This window comes from Xenopus laevis, chromosome 5L (genome assembly GCF_017654675.1).
Source record: "Xenopus laevis strain J_2021 chromosome 5L, Xenopus_laevis_v10.1, whole genome shotgun sequence".
NCBI lineage: Eukaryota > Metazoa > Chordata > Amphibia > Anura > Pipidae > Xenopus > Xenopus laevis.
The window spans coordinates 18726864-18753175 of record NC_054379.1 but is presented as its reverse complement, the minus strand read 5'-3'; the positions used below and the strand labels follow the sequence as shown (position 1 = coordinate 18753175).

Below are 26312 nucleotides of genomic sequence, written 5' to 3'. Positions count from 1 at the left end.
CTCTGTAATTTTGCAGCACTGCTGGGATGGAGGCGATAAAAAAATAAATATAGCAAATACGTAAAATTGAAATAAAATATTTTAAAATATACAAGATGCTCCGTCGGTGACAATACGAGGAAAATGTTGTGAAATGTTTCTGGACTCCCAGGGTTCACTGTTTCTTGTGTGCAATGACAATTGGTCCAATGTTAAAAAAAAAAATCACCAAAGTCTCATTGAGGATCTTGTTTGTAGAGTTGTATGTTCCTCAGGAGTACAGAGTAAGCAGCATCCACTGTAATAAAATAGGAAAATGAAGGGTAATTTAATAGTTCTATGATAAAAGAAGAAGAAATATATTATTTGTATTACACAAATACTCTTTATGGAAAATACAGAAGTTGTGCGTTAATAGTCTTGTCTAAGACAAGCAAGATAAATTAGTTTGTTCACTTTTGAATTAACTTTTAGTATGATGTAGAGAGTCATAGTCTGAGTCAATTTGTAGTGATGGGCAAATTTATTCGCAAGGCGTGAATTTGCGGTGAGTTTGCGGGATTCGCCGCCGGTGAATAAATTTTGCAAAACAGAAAATTCACTGGCAAACATTCGCCGCCGTCGAAAAAAAAATGGCGTCCGTTTTCTGGCGAATGTGCACCAGCGTCCAAAGAATGGACGCCGGCGTCAAAAACGAGACACCAGTGCCGTTTTGCAAATTTTTTGCTGTTTCGCGAATTTCGGGCGAAAATTCGCCCATCACTATCAATTTGCAATTGGTCTTCGTTTTTTATTGTTTGTGGTTTCTGAGTTATTTAGATTTTTATTCATCAGCTCTCCAGTTTGCAATTTCAGCCATGTGGTTGCTAGGGTTCAAGTTATCCTAGCAACCATGTACTGAGTTGAATAAGAGACTGGAATATGAATAGGAGAGGGCGTGGATAGAACGATGAGTAATAAAAAGCAGCAATAACAATACTTGTGTTGCCTTACAGAGCATTTGTTTTTAGACGGGGTCAGTGACCCGCATTTGAAAGATGGAAAGACTTAGAAGGAGGCGCATAATTCAAAAACTATAAAAAAAAAATCAAAACAAATTAAGACTAATTGAAAAGTTGCTTAGAATTGGCCAATCTATAACATACTAAAAGTTAACTAGAAGGTGAACCACCCCTTTAAGGGTCACATGTGGACATGGTTGGGCAGGCCCAACTGAGGAGACTTTAATTCCTTTATCTCATAATTTAAATAAGAAAAAATTCGACCAAACACCCATGCCCGATTTTGCCTTTTTTTATTATTAATATAACACGAATAAATTGGATCGGAAAAAAACGTGATAAAATCGAATGAAAACCCAAATAGTATGATTTTTCTGACTTTTTTCCCGATTTTCCGATTTTGTCTTTTTGCAGCATTGGGGCAACTGTATAATAAATGTTGAAAAATTCAAGGGTTTTTTTCCCTCAAAAAGCCCGACCAGATAAATGCGTGGTTTAGTAAATAACCCCCTTAGTGTCTTTTATTATATAAACCCCCCCCCATTGTGTTGGTTATAAGAATAGGCCTTGATGAGAAAGGAGTGTTGCACAATTATTATGTTTTGAGCACTTGCACTTTAACAATAAGCACAACACACTTTCATTAAGTATCGAGTAATAGGTCATTTTCTTTTTAAAGTGTAACTCTAAGAAAATGGAAATTCTTAAAGGGATACTGTCATGGAAAAACATGTTTTTTCCAAAACACATCAGTTAATAGTGCTGCTCCAGCAGAATTCTGCACTGAAATCCATTTCTCAAAAGAGCAAACAGATTTTTTTTTCTATTCAATTTTGAAATCTGACATGCTGCTAGACATATTGTCAGTTTCCCAGCTGCCCCAGTCATGTGACTTTTGCCTACACTTTAGGATGGAACTACTTTCTGGCAGGCTGTTATTTCTCCTACTTAATGTAACTGAATCAGTCTCGGTGGGACTTGGCTTTTACTATTGAATGCTGTTCTTAGATCTACCAGGTTGCTGTTATCTTGTGTTAGGGAGCTGCTATCTGGTTACCTTCCCATTGTTCTGTTGTTAGACTGCTGGGGGGCTGTGGGGAGGAAGGGGGTGATATCACTCCAATTTGCAGTACAGCATTAAAGAGTGATTGAAGTTTATCAGAGGACAAGTCACAGGACTGGAGGCAGCTGGGAAATTGACAATATGTCTAGACCCATGTCAGATTTCAAAATTGAATATAACAAAATCTGTTTTCTCTTTTGAAAAATGGATTTCAGTGCAGAATTCTGCTGGAGCAGCACTATTAACGGATTCATTTTGAAAAAAACATGTTTTCCCATGACAGTATCCCTTTAAAGTTGCTAGAGGAGATTTTTTTGCCGCCCCCTAGTAAAGTCTGATGCAAGATTCTTACCCTGCCTGATGTAAGTGGCACCCCGGGGTTACAGTAAAAGTCGGTTTAATCACGGCTTTGATTTAAAACTGATAACAATTCATTTATTATATAGAATTCTTCATTCCGCTCTCGCTGTGATTAAATCATGCCTAAAAACATTATATCAGGATTGGCAGTTTGTAGGTTTCAAGGTAAAAGTTCAGTTCTATGAAATAATTTCTGCTATTTTCTGCTCTTTCTAATCTACTGTGATATTTTTCTCTTCCATTTATCTGTAGGGTCAGAGGAACGTTTATGAGGACAAATTTATTAGAGAAATGTGAAATGGTGGGGGGGGGCAGGGTGACTTACTGGAAAATAATCTATATTATTTGAAAGATACATTTATGGAACCAACCTCAGCCTCCTGAAGATAAATCCCTTTTCCGTCTTGACTCAGGTTGTGAAAGACTTCTGCAAAAAGGAAGGTGGAAAATAGGTTATTTTGCAGTGGAAATTCTACATAATATATAAGAATAAAATAGGAAATAAATCATACCTGGCACACGGTGCCATTAAAATGGACAACAGTTACCCTACTTTTTTGAACTCCTCCTACCTTTAGCATCATTAAGACAATACATTTTCTTAATAAAGAATGTCATTTTCTTTATTCGATTTAATGCTAAAAATTGCAGTTTCTTCTCCATAATATGCGTCTGGCCCCACTTAAAGGGACACAACAGCGTGCTCCACATGCAAATGCATATTCCAATGGTCAACCGCCATGTTTGTGCAAAGATTGCAACTGCACTGCAACACAAAGGCCTTCGTTAAAGATATTTTATGAATCAAAGACACAATTCTGTCCCAGTAGAATGCAAACATACCAAGTTCACATGGGACGAGCAAGTAAATAGGTCACAGACTTAGATAAAACCATTGCAAAAACTTTTTACCATGAGCCTGAACCAGAACATCCAAACCCATCCAACTTGTCTTATAGGTTTTGTCCACCATTAGCAAGCATGGAGTATTCTATAATTGCTATGATTGCTATAATTGTCACAGTTTTCATTTAAAGCCCTCTAGCTTTGACACTGAACATCATTCTAGTTATAGCCTTTGGGGGGAACATACACCACCAATGTTGGCCTATCAGTAGATCATTTTCTAGCAGTTTTGTCCAAGAGTGAATATCCATACCGAAGATAATGGCCACCAATTCATAGGAAAACTAATCAAAGAAAACCAGTGTTTGAGGTACAATGTAGAAGCTTACCCCTGTGTATGGTGGGCCCGGGTGCACACCCCCCAGACCTTCAGCAGAGGGAGTAAACTAGAAACATCAAAAACAGGCTGGCACAAGCTGAACCACACCGAGTAGAGAAGCAGGAGCCGATTGAAAAAGTTTAAAAAAAAAAATCGAATTTTATTTTCCATAATTAAAAGCAAAGGCCTGACGCGTTTCATGTCTACCAGGGACACTTAGTCGTAGGCTAAACACAGAGTACAACATACATGGTATTTAAAAGGAAAAGAGCCAATGGGAAATGAGTATCCCGGTATGAGTATATCATTTCCCATTGGCTCTTTTTCCTTTAAATACCATGTATGTTGTACTCTGTGTTTAGCCTACAACGAAGTGTCCCTGGTAGACATGAAACGCATCAGGCCTTTGCTTTTAATTATGGAAAATAAAATGTGATTTTTTTTTAACTTTTAAGATCCGGCTCCTGCATCTCTACTCGGTGTGGTTTGGCTTGTGCCAGCCTGTTTTTCATGTTTACTGGCCACCAACCCCATTAAAGGAATGCAGGAAATCAGCCCCTGTTTGTGCCATTTGCCATCCCCTAAAGGTCAATAGGACTTTCATTCACCATTCTGTGCATTTTATCCACTGCTTTTTCTACTCCTGCCACCCCACTTGTCTATGAATATTAGAATGTTGATCCGTTATTAGTTGCCTTGTCTATGTCCTACCTGTCCCGCTGGGCTGCGGTGACGGCGGCATAACGCAGAGAAAGGGTGTGAGTAGACCCGTGGTGCAGGTGTTTGAAGGGGCCTTAAAGACAATGAGCGATGTAGCTTAGGTACTGCTAAAGAGGGAGGATGAGCAGAGCCTCGATTAATAAGCATACAAAATTGATCACAGGACTGTTTTTTAGTTATGGCATCCAAATTTACTAATGACTTAATTAAGTTAAGGTCAGATTTACTAAGTGAATCATTTGTTTTGTTATGTCCATTGAGATTTGAAGTTATTTGAGTTTCTTTTATTGATTTTTTAAAATTTCCAAATGCCTCAGATAGTGATGAACGGGTCAACTCAAATCCAACTCTTACCCTTTATTTCCCAACCCACACCCAGCCCAGCCTGAAGTCTTCTTCTATATTATGATCTCAACCTGAAAAGACTCCTCTCCAAGTTCAGGAATATTACATTACCAAAAGAGGTGGGGCCTTCTTGAAGTTTGACCTGCCACCAACCCAAACCTCAACATGGGGCTCACGTTCTTAACCCAACTGCCTCCCAACCTGCAGATCCCATGGGTTTTAGGTCAACCTGATCATATTTAGTATCTGGCACTTAAGCTCAGCTTTTATGGCTTTAGCCACTAGGGTCCGCTATACATTTTTTTAAGGAACCAGAATTTTGAATGCCCTTAAACTATGTATTTTGTAAAGTATAGTATTTAACATTTGTTACAACAGGCAGTCCTGCATGGAAGTCCTGCATACAGAAAACAAAACCCTTCAATAATCAACATGCCAGGATCTCAAGAGAGCTGGAACTTGTAAGGTATAAGCATTGATAGCGGCTATCCTTAGCCATAAAGGAATTTTCCCGGGACCTCTAACAAGCCTCACAACAACCAAGCTCATAACAACCCCTAGTGGTGGAAAGTAGTTGGAAATACACTTTGGGGGTTATTTACTAAATTTGAATTTTTTTCTGGTTGAGGTTTTTTTGTTTTTTTATAGGAAAAACTTGAACTTTTTCAGGGTTTTCAGGCAATAACTGAAAACATTGAGCGATTTGGGCTTCAAATCTTCGATTTAGGTTTTCACTCGATTTAATTGAGTTTTTTTCCAGACCCAACATTTTCAAGTTATTTTATTGATAAATAAGATAAATTTGAGATAAATTTGAGTTTTAGCAAATAACCCTCTTAATAACAGATGCCCCTAGTTGATAAGGAACTGCAACTTCCAGCATCCCTTTGACAGATGGGAGCATCACTAGGGTCCCACTATTCTCTATCTCTGGCTGTTGGAAATTCAATCTGCAATTAGCATGCAGAGGATTTACTTACCATCATTAATCTCTATCCTCAGCATGAGACAGGCAAAATTCTCAAAACTCATTTTCAGGAGCGAGTCACCGTATCGTAGCGCCACAAGGTTGTAGAACTGACGTTGTAACGTAATTCCTTCAGGAGAAAAATGTCAGATCATTTATATTTCATAACAAGACCTACAACCCCTTGGCCATTAAAATTCCTTTATTTCACATGTTTCCGATGCCCGTGCCCGAGTATCTTAATTCTTTATTAATTTTTTTTACCTTTTTCTTTAATGGCAGCCTGCAGGTCATTCAGCTCTAAATATCCAGTTTTATCCATGTCCCTTCTTTGGAAAATCTCCTGCAGAAACAAAGAGGTTACGAGGTGACTCCTTCCACCAGATTATAAATAGAATCAGTCAAGTTCGGGCAGAGACTGAAGCACATAAATCACTATATTATGCCTGTGCCATTGAATGTCCTATAAGGCACGGGAAGAGATTAAGAAGGACGAGCTCACAACGACCTTTCTTCTGGTCGGCTGTTTAAGGAAGGACAAAGACACGGTTTCCTTCATTGCTGAGACAATTGCTTTGATGTGACACCAAATACGAGCAATAAAAAAACAGATGGACTTGAATTGCGCTGTCGTTTGGAACATAATGAGCGAATGGACACGGCACAATAGAACACTCAGATTCATTTGACTATAACATGGCACAAGGCCTCCGTGACAAATGCCCTAAATGTATCACTTTTATTCAACTTATGCCAAGGGCAGTTTATTTGGCTTTCAAAGCATTCTGAGGTTTACTGCAAATATATGTATACAGATATAGGACATGTGATGCAGAATTCATAACAGGTGCCATAACTGATCTTTCCATAATTTGGATCTTCATACGTTAAGTCTACAAGAATATCATGTAAACATTAAATGAACCCAATAGGCTGGCTTTGCTTCCAATAAAGATTAATTATTTCTTAACTTGGATCAAGTACAAGCTACTGTTTTATTATTACAGAGAAAAAGAAAATCATATTTGGAAATTTGGATTATCTGGATAAAATGGAGTCTATGGGAGATGGCCTTTCCGTAATTTCGGAGCTTTTTGGCTAACGGGTTTCCAGATAACAGATCCTATACCTGTTCTACTGTTCCATTATGAAAAGCGAGGACAGTGCCACGTAAGGTGCAAATCTTAATTAATGATCTATTTTGACCCCCAAAATAAACTTTGAACTTTAATGACACCTGTTGGGTAAAAATGTTATCCCCAACTAAAAGTGCGGGCTAATAGAGCCTGCATTCCGGTTGGTGATAACAGTAGGTTTTTTTTAAAAAAAAAATGCCCCCCGCCAGCACTACGCTACCCGACCAGGAGGGAGCTCCCAGTGTGAGCAGCCGCGTTGTGTCACTCGTATGCGGATAATGAGCAATTCGTTGCACATTTTCATTATGCGCATGTGAGTGGCTGGACATGGCATGGGGAGCTCCCACTCTATTAGCCCGCACCTTTGGTTGGGGGTAACATTTTTACCCAACACATGCCCTTTAAGATGTTTTACATGGAGTGCTTTGGAAATAATTCACTTCATTGGGCCTAAATGAACCCTACAAAGTTACACAATTCTTTTTATTACCGCTCACCCAGTTCTTTTTTTCCCATCACTCTTTTTTCTTTTCCTTCATAGCCCTTCCTCCATTATTCCCTTTGTATTGACCCACCCCATTAGCCTCTTTCCCCTTTTCCTTCCCATAAAACCTCTCTTCTGGGTTCCCCTTCTGTCATGATCATCAACTTACTTGATAAGAGAGGAGTCGCTTCCACAGACCTCGGAACTCTTGCATGTTTAGGGTTCCAGATGTTTTCATCTGTGTTCTGAGTTAAGGTGCTAAGTTAGATGATCTATTTGTGAATTTGCTCAAGCCACAAGGCTGACATTCTAGTATTTGTACTAGATAAGCACTGGGCTTGAGACCGGTCCTGACAAAGAAATAGGTCTTCAGTGTTACAGCAATGATTAAAGCTTGGTAGAACAAGTCTGTAGGCATAGGGTCTGGGCAGACAGAACAAGCCCAATAATAGGCCAGGGTTCAACATCAAGGACATCAGCAATAGGAGGGTAAGGATCAGCGTTAGCTGTCATCTTGGGGGCCCTCACACCCTAGCCGCAATTCCCCTCTGGAGCCCTGCCCGACCACAACTCACCATCACCCCATGGCACCTTATTTTATCTTGTTGAAGCCGCAATCAGGGAGGTAAGGGTGCAGCATCTAGGGCCAGGAGCAGGTGTGGGTTGGCAGGGTTCCCGAGGACCAGGGTTCACGAGGGCCGGGGCCCATCGGGTTTTTTGTCTTAAGTCCCACCAACCTAGTCTGACCTTGGTAAGGACAAGGCACAAAACATACTAACTCTGGGCTGGAATCCAGGAAAATACTACAATGCAGCAGGTTTAAATAACCAGTTAATGGGGAATTACCTGCAGAGGAACCTTGTGAATTGGAGGTGCAGGCCAAAAAAGGGAAAGAGCAAAGAAATTACCATTAGTTACAAGACTGAACTCAGGCAGTCTCCAACCAAGAGGAGCAAGGTTCCCACTTCTAGACTGAGCAGGTCCTGCCCAAGGCTCCCGTTATAATGGCCTGAGAAGGCAGTTTGGTCATTAGGAGAAGGTTGAAATCACAGAATAAGAAAGGATACATCCAACAGGGCCATAATAAGTTTGCAGTCATCTAAACTGAATTTCCCCGGCGCTTGCTTGACATCTGCAAGAGAAATAGGTAAATTAAACACATGGAATTCAGCAAGATAAATCAGAATTAGGCCATTATATACGCAGTTGGGAAACACGCACTCTCTCATTTAGATTTATCAGACAACTACATATACAGCCAGCAGTAAATCTCTTAACAAGGGTTCTCTGCTGTGCTTCCAGAGACTGGGGGAGCTTCCTGTAGTGCTCAGCAGAGCAGGAAACGAAATATACAATGGACAGGTGCCTCTATACTTATACACTTACTTGTCCATGTGACTTTGTTCAGCAGCTGCTGCAGTTGGGTGACTTTGATTTCCGGGTGCTTTAAGGGAGAAAGAAACAAAAAAGTTAACTTTTTACAACATAATATACATAACACATAAAATATAATATTTATGCATAGTCTCAGCCTGGGAAATGTCCATTATTTTGTTATATATAATTTTTAGACGGTGGGCAATATGTTTCAATGAAGAAATGGGGGCCTAATTCCCTGATTTATTGAGGGTGACTCGTTAATGCAGCAAGGGGAATTTAAGAATTCAACGGTTGCTTCCATGACCCATAAGGACTTACCTTTGCAAAGTATTTGTTGATGTTATTTTCCCAGGCTCCATTTCTGTGTCTTTCAGCAATTTTCTAATAAATGACATAAATGTCAGAGATTATAAGAGGGCAAAGAAAACTTCTGACGTCTGCTTATATCCACAGCACTCAGGTATCATGCTTACTTGATAAGTATGATACCTACAGCAATCTGTTGTTTGTTTGCCAGGGTCAGTGACCCCAGCAACCATACAGCGGTTCCATGAGATGAATAGGAAGGCTTATATTTCACATTAAACTAATACTAAAAGTTGCTATAAAAGTAAACATCCCCTTTAAGTCTAGAAATTAATGACCCATGAGTTAATTTACGATCAGTGATAAACCTTCCTTTAATTACAGTTATATACTGTAAGAGGGCACTTTATTGTATTAAAGGAGATATAGGACAGGAGACCCATTATAATGAGAAGACCTAATTTTACATCTCCTTTTTTCTGCAGTTCTTCTCAGTATCACTAGAGGGTGAAACAACACAAGGGCTCGGAAACACATTTGACGCCCTACCCACAAAGGAATAATAAACAAAGCAGCAATATCAAGTGATCAATAATTATATTTGCAGTTTACATTGATGCTGCTCCTTTTAGCATTAAAAGCCCCGCAAACTTGCTTTCATTAGGGATGCACTGAATCCTTATTTTGGGATTTGGCTGAATTCCAAACTGAATCTGAACCCTGATGTGCATATGCAAATTAGCTCTAGGATTTGGAAAACAATGCACTCAAATAATTGCAACATACATGAAGCAAGTGCAGCAATCTTTCAGAATTCCGTAGGGACCAGCCAAACCCAAAACCTGCTGGAAAAGCCTCAGATTCAGTTGAATCCCAAACTGAATCCTAAATTCTGTGCATCTATAGTTTAATTCCTTTATATTTGTTGGAATATTTGCATGTTTTTACCTTGCAGCAAAGGACGATGTTTGGGCTCTCTGTCTGCTCCCTGAGAGAAGAAATAAGAGATATATATATGTAAGATATATATCAGTTGCACATTATCCGGAAGGGAACATTGCCTTGACTTTATCTGTACATTGCATTCCAATGATAGCATTGTGTAACTCACAGATACAGAGAAGCTCTGCACCCTCTGCTATTCCCTCACCGTGCCCTACAAAATACACTGCAGTAGGAGACAGAAGTGTAAGATGGTAACAGTAGTGTAAGATGGAGACAGCAAGACAAGATGGGTAAGATGGTAACAGTAGTGTAAGATGGAGACAGCAAGACAAGATGGGTAAGATGGTAACAGTAGTGTAAGATGGAGACAGTAAAACAAGATCAGTAAGATGGTAACAGTAGGGTAAGATGGAGAGAGTAAGATAAGATGGGTAAGATGGTAACAGTAGGGTAAGATGGAGAGAGTAAGACAAGATGGGTAAGATGGTAAGAGTAGTGTAAGATGGAGACAGCAAGACAAGATGGTAAGATGGTAACAGTAGTGTAAGATGGAGACAGCAAGACAAGATGGTAAGATGGTAACAGTAGGGTAAGATGGAGAGAGTAAGACACAATGGGTAAGATGGTAACAGTAGTGTAAGATGGAGACAGTAAAACAAGATCGGTAAGATGGTAACAGTAGTGTAAGATGGAGACAGCAAGACAAGATGGTAAGATGGTAACAGTAGGGTAAGATGGAGAGAGTAAGACACAATGGGTAAGATGGTAACAGTAGTGTAAGATGGAGACAGTAAAACAAGATCGGTAAGATGGTAACAGTAGGGTAAGTTGGAGACAGTAAGACAAGATGGTTACAGTGGGCTGAGATGGAGACAGTAAGACTGGATGGGTAAGATGAAGACAGTAAGACAAGAAGGTAAAGAGGTGACCTTGGGCTGATATGGAGACAGTAAGACAGGATGGGTAAGATAGAGACAGTAAGACGGGATAAAGATGGTTACAGCAGATTGAGATGGAGACATAAGATGGACAGTAAGACAAGACGGTTACAGTGGGCTGAGATGGAGACAGTAAGACTGGATGGGTAAGATGGAGACACTAAGAGAAGATGGAAAAGATGCGACAGATGGAGACAGTAAGAAAAGATAGATAAAATGGTAACAATAGGGTGAGATGGAAAGAATAAGAGAAGACGAGTAGATGGTAACAATAGGGTGAGATGGAAAGAGAGAAGATGTGTAAGATAGTAACAGTAGGGTGAGATGGAGACAATTAGAAAACGCAGACACACTAAGAAAAATGACAGTAGGGCAAGGTGGAGATTTCAGGGGAAGACAGCAGCAGAAGGATAAAATAGGGAGAGCAGAACATGATGGTGACAGAAGATCAAGATTAAAACAGTATGGTAAAATGCTGGTAGTAATTCAGGATGGTAAAAGTAGTAAAATACAGTAGAAGAAGATGAAAACAGCAACTTTATATGTGTTGGCTAACTTGTACACCTTCAACTGTTTTTGAATTGCAACCCCCCCACCACCTTAAAGTTAGGTTGGTCGGTTACTCCATATACCCAACAAAGTTCTTTTTTCTCTGGGCTCAACCATTATTAAGATGTTTCTACTGTTTCTTCAAAAAGGCACTTACCGTAGAAGGTGCTTCCTCGAGAACACTCTTAAGATGAATTCACACTCCTGGTTTGGCTCAGCTGTGGATGGGACTATAACATAGGATCCAGGCATCAGGTGATAATCTTGAGTCACTTCTCGTTCATTAATAAATACACATTTGTTGTTAATTGGGCGCTGGGTCCGGAAAAACTTTTGTGGTAATCTTCTTACACCTTGGTACTGTACGGAACAAAAAGAGACTGTGTGAAAAAAAAACACAAAAAAACTTTGATTGCCAAAAGTTTTAGTGGGTTCTAAGTGTCTCTAATTACAGTGTTCTAGGTTTCTCTGATCTTTCTACCCATACGTTCTTGATCACTCTTGTAAATCCATTCTACTGTAGGTCTTTCCAGCTGTCTCTTGCCAATGTGCTTGAGGTCTTTCTAAGTAGGAAGAATTTCACTGGCACTCAGGTTCAATTCAAGCAGGTACAAGTCCTTGCTGAGTTTATTTTGTGAAGGTGCACCTTCGCAAAATAAACTCAGCAAGGGCTTGTACCTGCTTGAATTGAACCTGAGTGCCAGTGAAATTCTTCCTACTTATGAAAATTGAGGTTGCCGAGGCCTCTTTCACCGAGCACCGGGTATTCGAGAGCCAGGGTGTGCAAGCGCAGTAACTTTGTATTATTCCTTGAGGTCTTTCTAACCACTGTGTTTTAGGCCTGGGTACACAATAGGGCTCATTTACAACTGCAAGTGCAGTTTGCACATAATGTTGGATGGAATCGCCATGTTTTTTTTACCAACAATACAGAAAAAATGTATTCCAGCATGATTCAGTTTGTCAGTTGGTCTATCTGTCTATCTGCATTTGCAGTAGTGTTGGAATGCGTGGCAGTTGGAACTGTGGGAAAAAATGTAGATTAATGCAGATTAAAAAACATGGTGATTGTGCCAGAAAATAGTGATTTGCACACTGTGGTGTGTGAAAAAAAATGAGCCCTAATGTGTTCTAGGCCTCTCTAGCCAGTGGGTTCCAGGTTACTCTAACCATTGTACTTTAAAGGGGTGTTCTAGGCCTTTAAAGGAGAACTAAACTCCCCCCACAGCCAAAAGCCCCCACTGGTCCCCCTCCACTGTATTGTTATTGCTTTTTATTACTCATCTTTCTATATAGGCCCCTCCTATTTATATTTCAGTCATATTCAAGTCAAATAAATACATGGTTGCTAGGGTAATTGCAATTGATGAGCTGTTGAATAAAAAACGAAATAACTCAAAAACTACGAATAATAAAAAATGAAAACCAACTGCAAATTGTCTCAGAATATCACTCTCTGCATCATACTAAAAGTAAATTTAAAGGAGAACAACCCTTTTATGTGTGTCGATCCAATATGTTCTAGGTCTATCTAGTCAATGTGATCTAGGTCTCGCTATCCAATAAATTCTCCCCTGCACAAAGATACAATAATCCTTCCACAGTTAAGTATTATAAAACCTTAAAACATTTCTAATCTCAGGGTCTATTTATCACTACAGAAACCCATCAGTTCCCATTCCACATTAGACATAAGAAGCACTATGCAGGTACAGGTATGGGGTGCTTTATCCGTAAACCCATTATCCAGAAAGCTCTGAGTTATGGGAAGGTTGTCTCCCACAGACTCCTTTAAATTGTCATTCAAAAACTTTAAAACATATCACCTTTTCTCTGTAAGAATAAAACAATATATTGTACTTGATCCCAAGATATAATTAATCCTCATTGGAAGCAAAACCAGTCTATTGGGTTTATTTAACGTTATGGGGTAAATTTATCAAAGAGTGAAGTTCCGCCACTAGAGTGAAATTCCGCAGCTCTCAATTCATTTCTATGGGATTTTGAAAGGCGTATTTATCAATGGGTGAAAGTGAAAGTTCACCCTTTGATAAATACGCCTATAAAAATCCCATAGAAATGAATGGAGAGTGGCAGAATTTCACTCTAGTGCCGGAACTTCACTATTAACTTCACTCTTTCATAAATATACCCCTTAGAGTTAAGGTATGGAGATCCAAATTATGGAAAGGTATCCGGAAAACCCCAGGTCCCGAGCATTCTGGATTACAGGTCACATACCTATATATGTTATTTGGTTTCTAAAAGAAGCACCAATTTATCAAAGCTGCACGCAAAACAAATGGCTGAAACTTTCTGCATTTTAAAATCCCCTGAGTTTTTTCCCATTCATTAAAATGTGAATATGACCTTCTAGTATTCAGTGATTTCTCACTAGCGCTCTCACTGGTATTTATCAGCTCTGCTGCCCTAATCCTTCTCCTGGTGGCCAAGCATGCAATTATGGCAAGATAATTATTATTATTACATGATGACAAAGCCTGAGAAAATACAGTGTATAAAAAAAGGGAAAAAATAATGCTTTTTTCATACGGGCATTCCCACCCCGGGCAGCCTAATGCTTTGTTTATAAGTACTGCTCTAGGGCATCAATTCTTTGGCATCACAAATTCATTGTGCCATTGATTTTGACATCATCACAAGTGCTTGGCTAACAGAGCTGTGCTTTATAGGAGCTCTGCACACGGAAAGAACAAGAGGCTGGATTTACGGTCGCGCTCTTAGGCCCAGCAAACACTGCCTGCGGTTTCCTGATAGCGGTAAAATCTCTGAGTTCGTTTACAGTCCTCCCCCCCCAACCTGACTGCAAGCTCCCAAATCCCAGAGTGGGGGGGAAGAGTAAAAAATTGATCGTACTCACCTCAAACGGCACCTAGGAGATAGAAAAGGGAAAAAGGAAGACGTTAACCCCTTAGAATGAATGTTACATATGTGCAAGAATAACTTCATAATGCATCTTTATATATATATTCTTTATTAAAGGAAAACTAAAGCTTCACCTATATTTTGGGATTCTGTTCCAGCCCTTTAGCTGCCCCCAAAGTCTGTAGATCCCCATCTTCTGTTCCGCTCACTTACCTGAGCTTATGGACCCACTAACAATATACAGTATATATATACAAACTAAGCAGCAGCCCAGAGCTCACTGAGCATGTGCAGTGCCACTGACCCTCAAAAGATGGTCTAACAAGATCCAAGATGGGGAGCTGCTGGGGAGCAACTAGATCATTACTGTCATAGGGCTGCTGAATCTCTGGGCTGGTACGGTAAGTTCAGTATTTAAATACAGCTTCTCTGCAGATTTATATTCTTCTCCTTTATAAGCAGAATTAATATTTTATATATTGCGTGTAAACCAAAGCATGCTCCTTACCACGAATACAGACATCCCGATGTACAGAGGAGGGCACTGGTTCCTGTGTTTGTGGTTCTGTTTCTGTAAAAGGGACACCAGAACGTTGCAAGAATTTGTGAATTTTTCCATGTCGTCCCCCTTGAAAATCTTTAGCCGGTACTGTGGGTTCATCCAGTAGGATTCTGTATGAAGAAAGCAAAGATTTAAATCCAGTTTTCCTAAAAACCAAACTCTCCTGATTCTGATTCTTTGATTGGGTCCCATGGACTAATGGAATCAGTGGAGGAAAACTAGCACTGGATGGTTCTGTACAGAAGTAGAAAGAAATAAATGGGCTTCTCACCCATATAAGTCATCCTGCCCCCGGCTGTGCTTCCGGCGCTCCATTTGCCGCACTGCATAGATAAAGTCCACTCCTTCCCAATCTCATGGCTCATCAGGTCTGGGGTCAGTTTGCAGATCACCAGCTCTACAAAGTGGGTTTCAAAGTCTTCAATGGACATCCTGTATAGGTGAGCAAGTTAGATTGATTGGAGGAGACTAGTGTATGTATTATTTAGTATCCAGCTGATAAAATAAGGGGTTTTGTCACTTGCAGCACCTCTTTTTTACCACTGAAAAGTACCACCAGCTTTGGGTAAAATGCAGTTACAAAAATATCAGGATTGGTTTGAACCTCTCTCGACAATGCAAGATCCCCAGGGGAAGCAAAGCAGAACGCAATAAATCAATATAGTATATATAATATTTACAGCAATCTAATTACCAAAATTCTCCATTTTCTCTTTTCTTTCTGAGGAAAAGCCTCTCCTTGTAGCTGAGCTGATCCCATTTGGGGCACCTGCGGAGATTTAGGCAGAAGATATTGTAAGCCTGCAGTATGTTATGTTGTCACTAGAGGGCAGAAACACACCAGACACTGACAGTGCAGTTTGGGGTTTATGTTTAGTATAAACTTACCTGTCGCTCCATTTTCCTTTCCATTCAATCTTTCCCCAGGGATTTCTCAGTCTCACCAAGTTCTCTGTTTCAGATTTACATGTCACCTGCCTGACATCCATCACAGAATAGGCATGACCCGTCACTAGGCCGTTGTCCAATACCCTTTCAGGCTATGAAAAAGCACGATTGTGGAATTGTTAATTAAATGCATTAAAGCGATGGGGGGAGGGGGGACTTAAAGCTAAGGCCCATAGTGACAAGAGGATTCTGGGACTTGTAGTTCATCAATGAATAAAGTGCCAGGGACTTACCCCTGTCTGTGTCTGGCATCCCATTAGTGATCCACTGTTCTGAGCCCTCATCATAATCTGGAACAGGTCTGGGGGTGCCTGTGCCATCTTGATGCTCATATTGACCCCACCGGTGAAGTCCACCAGAGCCTCTGATACCTGGCCAATCTGCATGTCTTCATAGGAGCCGCACAGTCTGCAGAGTACAACAGGAAGCTCTTAAATTCTATCATTTCATTTACATATATAAATTTACCTGGAAGAGGCAAAGTGCACACTGGGTACTTTTTTTAATTTATCACATGCTAAATAAGGGTCAACGTTTCAGTCCCATCCTAAGACCTTTATCAAGACCGAAACGTTGACCTTTTTTAACATGTGATAAATAAAAGATTTTTTTTAAAAAGTATACAGATTGCACTTCCAGGTAAATGTTTGTATGCAACTTTGCTCTGTAGCACCTGGGACATATTTACAATTTTGGTGGAGTGCTGGGATCATTTTTAATTGTTATCATATATATATATATTTCTTTTGAGGCCTGCCAGAGTAATGAATGGCGTTATGAATAGCAGGTCATGCCAGACCCTGGCACAGCTCAGAAGCTCTTAGAGTTGTGCCACAAAGACATAATCATGCTCTGGTCCCATTAAAGAGCACAACAACAAGAAGGATCCTAGAAATAAACGCCAATAAGTCTGTTACAGATAGAGACTTGCAAGAGGCAACTGTGCCACCTAGTGGCAAGAAACATTTGTAGAAAAGTAATAGTGCTACTGTTTGTTAGTGATGGGCGAATAAATTAAAAATTTATAAATAAATTTGTCGGTAAAACGAGACAAATTCGCCCATCACTTCCGTTTGTCTGACTGTTTATAGTCTTTGCACTGCTGGTTCTAACTATTACCACCTCAAAGCATTCTTCCTTTCAAGATGCCGGCATTTGTAGTCCTTCAGCAGCCAGACACTGCCTTCAGACTTCAAAGAGAAGCAAACAGTTTGGGAACAGGTTCATTTAAGAACCTGCAAACCTGTGCAGAAGCTTCCATCAGCCCTGGGCAGTTTTGGGTTGGGATGACAATAAAAACGAGGCACCTAATTGCCGCTGCCAGAGTCAGGGAAGTTTACTTTGTGAGCAGAATTTATGCTCAGTCAGCACTATCTCTCCTATTAACAGAGAACAGAGAGTTTGTGTGCAGGAAGCTACAGCGGGCCCTTGGCTTACTTAGCGTAGGCTTTCTCCAGGAGGGGGCCCCAAAAGAGGTTTTTTCGGCCAGATGAGACAAATAGGAGTTTTCCTTTGTTGTTTACAGGCAGCCGGTCATCCACCACTACGTCGACCCATTCCCCGAAACGCCAGAACTGGTGGGGGAGAGATACAAATGGGTATTAATGTATGAGACTTTAAACCTAAAACATTATTGGGTAAATCCTATGGCATAAATGTCATGCACAGTACCTACATTATATTGTATTAGGAAATGGACACACATTTTCGCAGATTTTCGCAGCAGTTTTTAAAAAAGCTGATCGCCACGTAAATATGTGCCATTGTCATAGCTTAAACCACTAAGCATATTTACGCTGTGGTAGATTTTTTTTTTTTTTTTTAAAAAAAGTGGTACAGACTGTGCCGAAAACGCACCAAAAATCTGCATGTGTATCTATGCCCTTAAAGAGGTTGTTCACCTTTGAGTTAACTTTTAGTATGATGTAGAGAGCGATCTTTTGAGACAATTTGCAACTGGTTTTCATTTTTTATTTTATGTGTTTTTTGAGTTATTTAGCTTTTTTTTTCAGCAGCTCTTCAGGTTTGCAACGTTACCACTCTGGTTACTGGGGTCCACATTCCCCTGGCAACCAAGCATTGATTTGTATAAGAGACTGGAATAAGAGACTAGAATATGAATAGGAGAGGCCTGAATAGAAACTTGGGATAAAAAAGTAGTAAAAACAATATATTTGTAGCCTTACAAAGCATTTGTTTTAGATGCGGTCAGTTGAAAGCCAGAGAGTGTCATATGAAGAAGGCAAATAATGCAAAAACTATAAAAATAAATAAATAACGAGGACTAATTGAAAAGTTGCTTAGAATTAGCCATTCTATAACTTAACTTAAAGGTGAACCCCCCTGCAGTCTATTGCTGGTTTTGAACTTTCATATTTAGCACCAACTGATGGCAGGTAGGCAACAGCTAGAAGGCTGCAGTACTTATGCACAACTCTACAATAAGTTGACCTACTGAGTGTAGTAAATAGAAAAGCTATACAGTTGGGTATTAAGGATGCAGTGCCTATACAGCCATGGTCACCAGGGTCTCATTCATTCATTTTTAATATTTAAAAGCTGGATTCATTTCTGCAATAAGGACACTGAACCTGATACCCTCTTCGGTCAGTTAAAACTCCCAGTATGTTCAGGTTCAAAGAGTCAAAGGCTCGGCATGTATTGTATCACTGGAAAATCCAGATTCTTGGCCCCTGCCATGTACAGAAAATACTGTCACTCATTGTCCTGCTCGGAGCAGTCACAACAAGGTTAATGTCAAGTGACCCATTGATGAGCCCATTGATCATCCTCCTGTCTGGTCTGGTCACGTTCCTCAGCGCTATTATAAGGTAAAGTTCATCTGAAAATACATAGTGATTCCAACTGCTATCTGGTTACTAGACTGGCTGACCCTAGCAACTGGGCTAGGGTGTTATAAGACAGACTGGAAGATGAATGGGAAGAAAGTAATCATAATAATGATCCTCTCTGACCTCTCTGGGTTACAGAGCAGTAAATGCTGAACCCCTAAGGTCAAATAAAGAGGTCATGTTTAAGACCACCCAGCGAATGTCCTCTAAACCCCTTAGACTCTAAACTCTAAAACTCCTTAGACTCTAAACTCTAAAACTCCTTAGACTCTAAACTCTAAAACTCCTCAGACTCTACACTTTAAAACTTCCTAGACTCTAAACTCTAAAACTTCTTAGACTCTAAACTCTAAAACTCCTTAGACTCTAAACTCTAAAACTCTTTAGAGTCTAAACTCTAAAACTCATTAGACTCTAAACTCTAAAACTCTATTAGACTCTAAAACGTAGACTTGATCTAAGACTTCATGTAGGCTCTTTCCATGGGAAGCACAGAGGGACATAAGCCTTGAACGTGTAACAACTGTACTCACCCGAAAGTGGAAGATGCCACTGTAATTCTTCTCAAAGCTCTGGTTCTGAGGCACCACGTTGGTCAAGATATCAGGATGGAATGTCAGAGAGGAGAGCGCAGCCAGGAACCAGCAGTTCTCTGTAACAGCCAATCACAGATCTCATCATACACGTGGGTGCAAGTTGCATCTGTTTGAGGTGGGCAGAACCATTGAGGTTCCTGGGGGATCTTCACAACTCTAAAGGAACCCATTTGGGATGAGTTTTACGTTGACCTACAATAGGAGATCTGCTCATTTACCCAGGTCTTCAAACAAGCAGATATTTAGCAAATTTGGTCACTCAAATCTGGCTGATCCAGTTGTTTGACACACCAGGCTGTGGAGATCTCACAGGCTCTCGTCAGCCTGGGGGGGGGTCAAATGAATGGATTAGTCAGGTTTGATAAATATCTGCTTGTTTGAAGACCTGGTTGGGAGAGGACCACATTGGTGATGAAACCCCTTTCTGACAGATCTCACATACTATGATCCAATGGAATTTTCAAACCTGACTAATAGGTATGTGGCAGATATCAGGGAGTTGCAGCAATAACTCCCCACTATGTGCAGAAGCTCTACCCTACAGTAACAGCTCTCACCTTTGCCCCTTCAGTTGTTGTTTAAGTTGCTGGGAGTTGTGCTGTACAGCTATAAACAGCTGCTGCAGAACAGACCCTTGTTATTGGGTTACCTGGTGGGTCCCAGGGGGCTCAGTCCGGTACTGTGACTCCTCTGCCCTATTACACCCTCCCATCAGCCACTCTGAGTAGGAATCTGGACGGGACCCCCCCGAAATAACAGTTCTGGCAATATAGAAAAACTGTAAATACCTGTGAGGCCTTGGTGTAACCCAAATTCACTGGCATTTTCCGTACAGAATTGGGGGTTCTTCACCAGCTCCTGCGAGAAACACGTAATAATGACAGATTTGTATTATTTTGGGCAAAGATCATTATGATTATTAAAAAAAGAAAAACTTTTCTCGTTGCCATGTAAATTCCCAGAATAATGCCGGGCCCCGTGTAATTACAGCTCATCCCTTTAGTTAAGCACAGGGCCATTCCCTTCATATGAAACCAGTAAATATCAACAGTGCGAGGCTGTAACCGTGGCGCAACTCCCTGCAGGCTGTGCGGCCAAATCCAGAATCTGCTCCAAAGTTTAATTATTTAACAGTTGTTTCTCCTAAGGAAAGATATATATATATATATATATATATATATATATATATATATATATATATATATATATATATATATAACAATACTGCACAAAATGACAGCACTCCAAGGAAGTTCACAGCGAGTCGATGTTGCTAAAGTGGAGGTCTTTATTGAAGATCCAACGTTTCGGTTCCTTACTGGAACCTTCGTCAGGGATAATCGCCTGACGAAGGTTCCAGTAAGGAACCGAAACGTTGGATCTTCAATAAAGACCTCCACTTTAGCAACATCGACTCGCTGTGAACTTCCTTGGAGTGCTGTCATTTTGTGCAGTATTGTTCTATATGTTATGGACTAGCACCCAGGTATCGATTTTTTCTTATGGTTGTGCACTCCATTCCCTCTACTCTATATATATATATATATATATATATATATATATAAAGGTATAGCATCCGTTAACCGGTTATCCAGAAAGCTCTGAATTACGCAAAGGCCATCTCCCATAGACTCCAAAATAATCAAATTTTTTAAAAATTGATTTCCTTTTTCTCTGTAATAATAAAACAGTAACTTGTACTAGATCCCAACTTAGATATAATTAATCCTTATTGGAAGCAAAATCAGCCTATTGGGTTTATTTCATGTCTAAATGATTTTCTAGTAGACGAGTTATGAAGATCCACATTACGGAAAGATGCCTTTCCTGGAAACCCCCAGGTCCCAGAGCATTCTGGATAACAGGTCCCATACCTGTATAAGCAATATGGCAGCTCCCACTCATACAGGTTTGCAGCGATGGAATGCAATTGGGTGAAAACCTGCTAGTAAATGACACATTTCCATTGCTCTTGGGACAGCAAAGGCTGATGGGGACTGTAGTTCTGCATAGATACATGTAAGGTCAACTCACATGCGGCCTTTTCCATTCCACACAGTCTGGGAGCTTGCCCAGCAGGCACCCGCTTCCAATGGAGGCCAAACTGGCCGGGAAGGTCTCGTCCACAAACAACTGTTTCCCCCCTAAGCTTTTCTCCAGGAGGGTCTGGTAGTCCTGACTCTGTAGCCTACGAGGCTTTCTTAGGGTCCCCGTGCGAAGCAGTGGTTTTGTTTTCTTCCCTCCAGTGATGAAGGACAGGCGTGGCATGATGCAGTGCAGGCCCATGATCCTTCAGGAGATACCCCAGGAAAAAGGGACCCCAAAATTCTGCAGGAAAATAAAAGAAATTGATTTTAAAGGAGATGTAAACCAGCAAGTTAGTAAATGCCAAGCATACATTACGCGTTGCTTTTCAACTGCACTGCTGGTTTTGACTTTTAAAGGAGAAGCTGCTGACCAGTTCTCTGGTTCTGACTCTTGAAACAATGTAGCAGAAGTCAATTCATTAAGGAACAATGTTTAGGGGTTACTTCCCCTTTAATGAGAAGAGAGTGTCCTGAACTGATATGTTTGTTTGCTTCCAAAATTCCAGTCTCTCCAGCAGTTTGTGGAATGAGAAGCGACTTCGAGTAGATTCTTTCCCTAATGGTTGTGGCATGAGTCACACCAGCTCTGCAATAGTTTTGCCCTTGCCCAAGCCAAGACTCCCACGTGCCAAGTCGTGGCTCGTGTGCCTAATTACTATCACGGGGCCTCATGCCGACGCTCATGATCCAATCACCCCTAGATGTTTCCCAACTCTGTCACGTAAAGGGGAAGTTTGACTTAATTTGCCTGCTCGTGATGATAATTGTTTGTGTTCCCCGGTTCATCCTAAACCATTTGCTCCACCACCAAGGAAGGGAGCATTTTAGGCAATTCCTATTCAAATGAATAGAGGGGCAATGGCTTTAGGAACATGAGCATCTCACAGACAGAGGGTATCTGCTCTATGGTCGCTAGAAAGACTCCTCATAGCAACCATGCTTTATAAGTTGAGCCCTAGATGCACAGCAGGGAATCAAAGGGGTGGTTCACCTTTAAGTTCACTTTTAGTATGTTATAGAATGGCTAATTCTAATCAATTGGTCTTCATTTTATCTTTTTTATAGTTTTTGAATAATTTGCCGCCTTCTTTCGCTCTTTCAAATAGGGGTCACTGACCCCATCTAAAAAACACATGCTCTGTAAGGCTACAAATTTGTAATTATTGCTACTTTTTTTTACTCGTCTTTCTATTCAGGCCTCTCCTATTCATATTCCAGTCTCTTATTCAAATCAACGCATGGTTGCTAGGGGAATTTAGACCCTAACAACCAGACTGCTGAATGACAAACTGTAGAGTTGTTGAATAAAAAGATAAATAACTCAAAAACCACAAATAATAAAAAATGAAAAACCAATTACAAATTGTCTCAGAATATCACTCTCTACATCATACTAAAAGTTAATTTAAAGGTTAACAACCCCCTTAATATTTAGTTTATTATAGAATGGATATTTCTAAGCAACTTTTCAATTGGTCTATTTATTTTTTATAGTTTGTAAATGATTTCCCTTGTTCTTGTGACTCTCTCCAGCTTTCATATGGGAGGGGTCGTCACTGACTCACTGACCCCATCTTTAAAAAATTGCTCTGTAAGGCTACAACATTTACTGTTATTGCTACTTTCTATTACTCATCTTTCTGTTCAGTCCCTCTCCTATTCATATTCCAGTCTCTTATTCAAACCAGTGCTTGGTCGCTAGGGTAATTTGGACACTGGCAACCAGATTGTTGAAATTACAAACTGAAGAGCTGCTGAATAAAAAATTTAAAAAAACTCATAAACCACAAATAATAAAACATGAAAACCTATTGTAAACTGTCTCAGAATATCCCTCTCTACATCATACTAAGCGTTAACTCAAAGGTGAACAACCCCTTTAAGAGCAAGATGTTTAACCCTTTAGGAGTGTGGATTGCAGGGAAGCATAATGAACCTACATTTCCCTGACAAGGTTTAACAGGTATTTGGTTTGCCCAGAATACCACTGACACTTACAGAGCCACAATGTTAGGCAAGTAGCGCCTTGTTAGTATTCCACAAATTGTAGGTGACTTAACTGGCACTTATATAATAATGGCCTTTTGTTTCCCACAAGGAATTGGTCACTTCCCACTTTCCTGTAACCCTGCAGTGAGTTAATTCGAGGTCTCTGAGTTTATCCGAGGGTTGTTCCATCATCCCTCCCCCCCCCCACAGCCAGGTGCTGTGACTGGACTACATGTCCCACAATCCTCCACTAGGCTCCGAAGCAGATTGGCAGTTTTATGGCATATCATAGTTTTACAATTGAAAAGGACATTTCTGGGTTAGTCTGTGTCTCTGATGATGGGAATTGTAGTTCTGCTTCAAGGAACTGCTGGAACTACAGGTTTTCCATTCCTTATAAAGCTGCTTGGTTGCTATGAGATACTCATCCTTAGTTTCAGAATGTGCTGGGTCACTTATATGTGATTTACTGCCTGGTGTTCCTAAACAACAACCCCACCACCGATTTTAAACTACAAGCAGATCTGGGGTGCTGTCAGAGATTTATTATTTGTGGTTTTGAGTTATTTAGCTTTTTATTCAGCAGCTCTCCACTTCAGCAATCTGGTTGCTAAGTTCCAAATTACCCTAGCAACCATGCATTGGTTTGAAAGAGACACTGGAATATGAATAGGAGAGGGTCTGAATAGAAAGAGGAGACATAAAAAGTAGCAATAACATTACATTTGTGGACTTACAGAGCATATGCTTTTTAGATGGGGCCAGTGACCCCGATTTGAATGCGGAAAAAGGATCAGAAGAAGAAGGCAAATAATTTAAAAACTATAAAAAGAAAAAATTAGGGATGCACCGAATCCAGGATACGGTTCGGGATTCAGCAAGGATACTGCCTTTTTCAGCAGGATTCGGATTTGTTTTCCCCTTCCTATCCCTAATTTGCATATGCAAATTAGGATTTGGATTCGGTTCGGTATTCGGCCGAATCTTTCACGAAGGATTCGGGGGTTCGCCTGAGTTCAAAATAGTGGATTCGGTGCAACCCTAGAAAAAATGAAGACCAATTGCAAAATATACTATACTAAAAGTTAACTTAAAGGTGAACCAATCCTTTAATGGGAATTCTAGGAATGGGGCTGAGCATTATAGAGAAGATGGCAGGAAAGGGCGTCACTGTATATATATGAACTGCTGACTCACATAATCTTGGCTCTGGAACCTTCTCGGGTTAAACATGATCTTCAACATTCTAGGCACATTCATCTACATTTCCCAGTATCCTCTGTCATGTATTTACGTATTATTCCCACGTGACTTTTTTCTCAGGCCCTGGTTGTTAGGGATTGGGCTTCCTTAGCAACCCAACAGCAGTTTAAATTCCAGACTGGAGAAAAAGGTCAACCAATACAAAAACTACAAACAAATGAAGCCAACTGTCTCTAGACTGCTCCAAATGGTAAGAAGAAGAGGATCCATGCGCAGACATATTCTCTGACACACTCACTAACGTGGCAGGGTGATTACTTTCATACCAAGCTACTGACTAGGGACAGGCCTCTAATTTAGCGCAGTTTAAGATGCCATTGCCTAAACATCATACACTCAGCATGGACGAGTCACACTCATTAGAGATGCACTGGATCCTGTCTTAGGGCTTTACACTGAGCAAACCCGATTGGCTCAAAAGACATGGGACGTATTCCAATAAGCACCCACATGTGGCAGCCTAAATGAGCAATAAACTGCGCCGCATCGTTCAGGCATGAGTTCTAAGCAAATTCTTAATTGGTCTTCATTATTTATGAAGTTATGAGTTTCTTTAATTATTTGCCTTTTGCTTCTGACTCTCTCAAATTGGGGTCACTGACCCCATCCAAAAACAAATGCTCTGTAAGGCCACAATTTTATGTTTTATATTACTCATCTTCCTATTCAGGCCTCTCCTTTTCATATTCCTGTCTCTTATTCAAATCAATGCATGGCTGCTAGGGGAATTTGGACCCTAGCAACCAGATTACCAAAATTGAAAACTGGAGAGCTGCTGAATAAAAGTCTACATAACTCAAAAAACACAAATAATAAAAAAAGAAAACCAATTACAAATTGTCTCAGAATATCACTCTCTACATCATACTAAACGTTAACGGAAAGGTGAACAACCCCTTTAATGCCCACAAGAAGCCTTAGTGCCATGTTCTTGAACCTTGAGTTTTCAGGTGTAGCTGGAATTCAACTGCCAGCATATAATAAAAGATTAATACATGATGGGAGTTGTAGTGCAGTATCATCTTGGGACCCATGAACTGCTGGTTCTGACTCCTCATACAAAGCCAGATCTCCTCCTGCTCAGCTGGCTGGCTGCTGCTATATTGTATCAAGAGTCAGAAGCAGAGATCACAGAAGGACAGACATTACTTTCAATAGAGATTACATTTACATATAACTTTAAATCCATTTGTACATATCCACAGCTTTTGGGTGGAGTTCCCCTTTAAATGAGTTATTGTTGTAAAAATTGCAGACTCATCAAATGATGATAACATCCTTCTAGACAGTCCTTGGGAAATTTAGAATTAGAAAAATTCAAACCAAGGAAGGCTTTGTGGCCACCTGCCATTAAAGACACATCCCAAATATCTCCCCAGTTAAATAACTTTACCAAAACATTAAATTCAAGAAGAGACAAATGAAATCCCTGACCTGTGCCAAGTATGACAATCCAAAGGGCTAAAGAGGAGTCCTGGCGAAGAAGAACGGCAATGGGTTCTTTCCCTTCCCTGCGCTGCTGCTTCTTATTATTCCAGATAGTTTAGTTCATTAATAGTGTGCCATGGACTAGCTCAAGTTATATTTTGTGACTGGCCCCGCCCCCAAAAAGTATCTAATAAACACAATGGCATTTGTCTCCACCCACTTCCCTGAAATAATCCTGAGCACACACAGACCTGTTTGGTAATATACCTGCCTGTAATTAGTTCAACAGTTTAACCCCTTCCC

General features: G+C 40.3%; 1 protein-coding gene across 1 annotated transcript; it reads right to left on the bottom strand.

The window, feature by feature from the left end:
• On the bottom strand, positions 1–26312 carry LOC108716495 (calpain-14). The gene is made up of 21 exons (XM_018262676.2): positions 26016–26312; positions 21277–21570; positions 20031–20100; positions 19180–19298; positions 17232–17368; positions 16028–16202; positions 15735–15886; positions 15541–15615; positions 15118–15278; positions 14793–14956; positions 14280–14291; positions 11556–11758; positions 9915–9954; positions 8979–9041; positions 8667–8724; positions 8348–8412; positions 7450–7518; positions 5925–6003; positions 5674–5790; positions 2775–2830; positions 1–277 (listed from the first exon to the last, which is right to left on the bottom strand). Exons 2-21 carry the CDS (start codon positions 21526–21528, stop codon positions 251–253), a joined length of 2094 nt encoding a protein of 697 aa, XP_018118165.1. The 5' UTR covers positions 21529–21570; positions 26016–26312; the 3' UTR covers positions 1–250.

Coding starts and splice junctions, on each gene's coding strand:
- LOC108716495 (XM_018262676.2), bottom strand. CDS start 21,528: ATGGGCCTGCACTGCATCATGCCACGCCTGTCCTTCATCACTGGAGGG. Junction 19,299..20,030: donor GTTACACCAAGGCCTCACAG/GTATTTACAGTT, acceptor TGGCTGTTACAG/AGAACTGCTGGTTCCTGGCT. Junction 2,831..5,673: donor GAGGATAGAGATTAATGATG/GTAAGTAAATCC, acceptor TCCTTTTTGCAG/AAGTCTTTCACAACCTGAGT.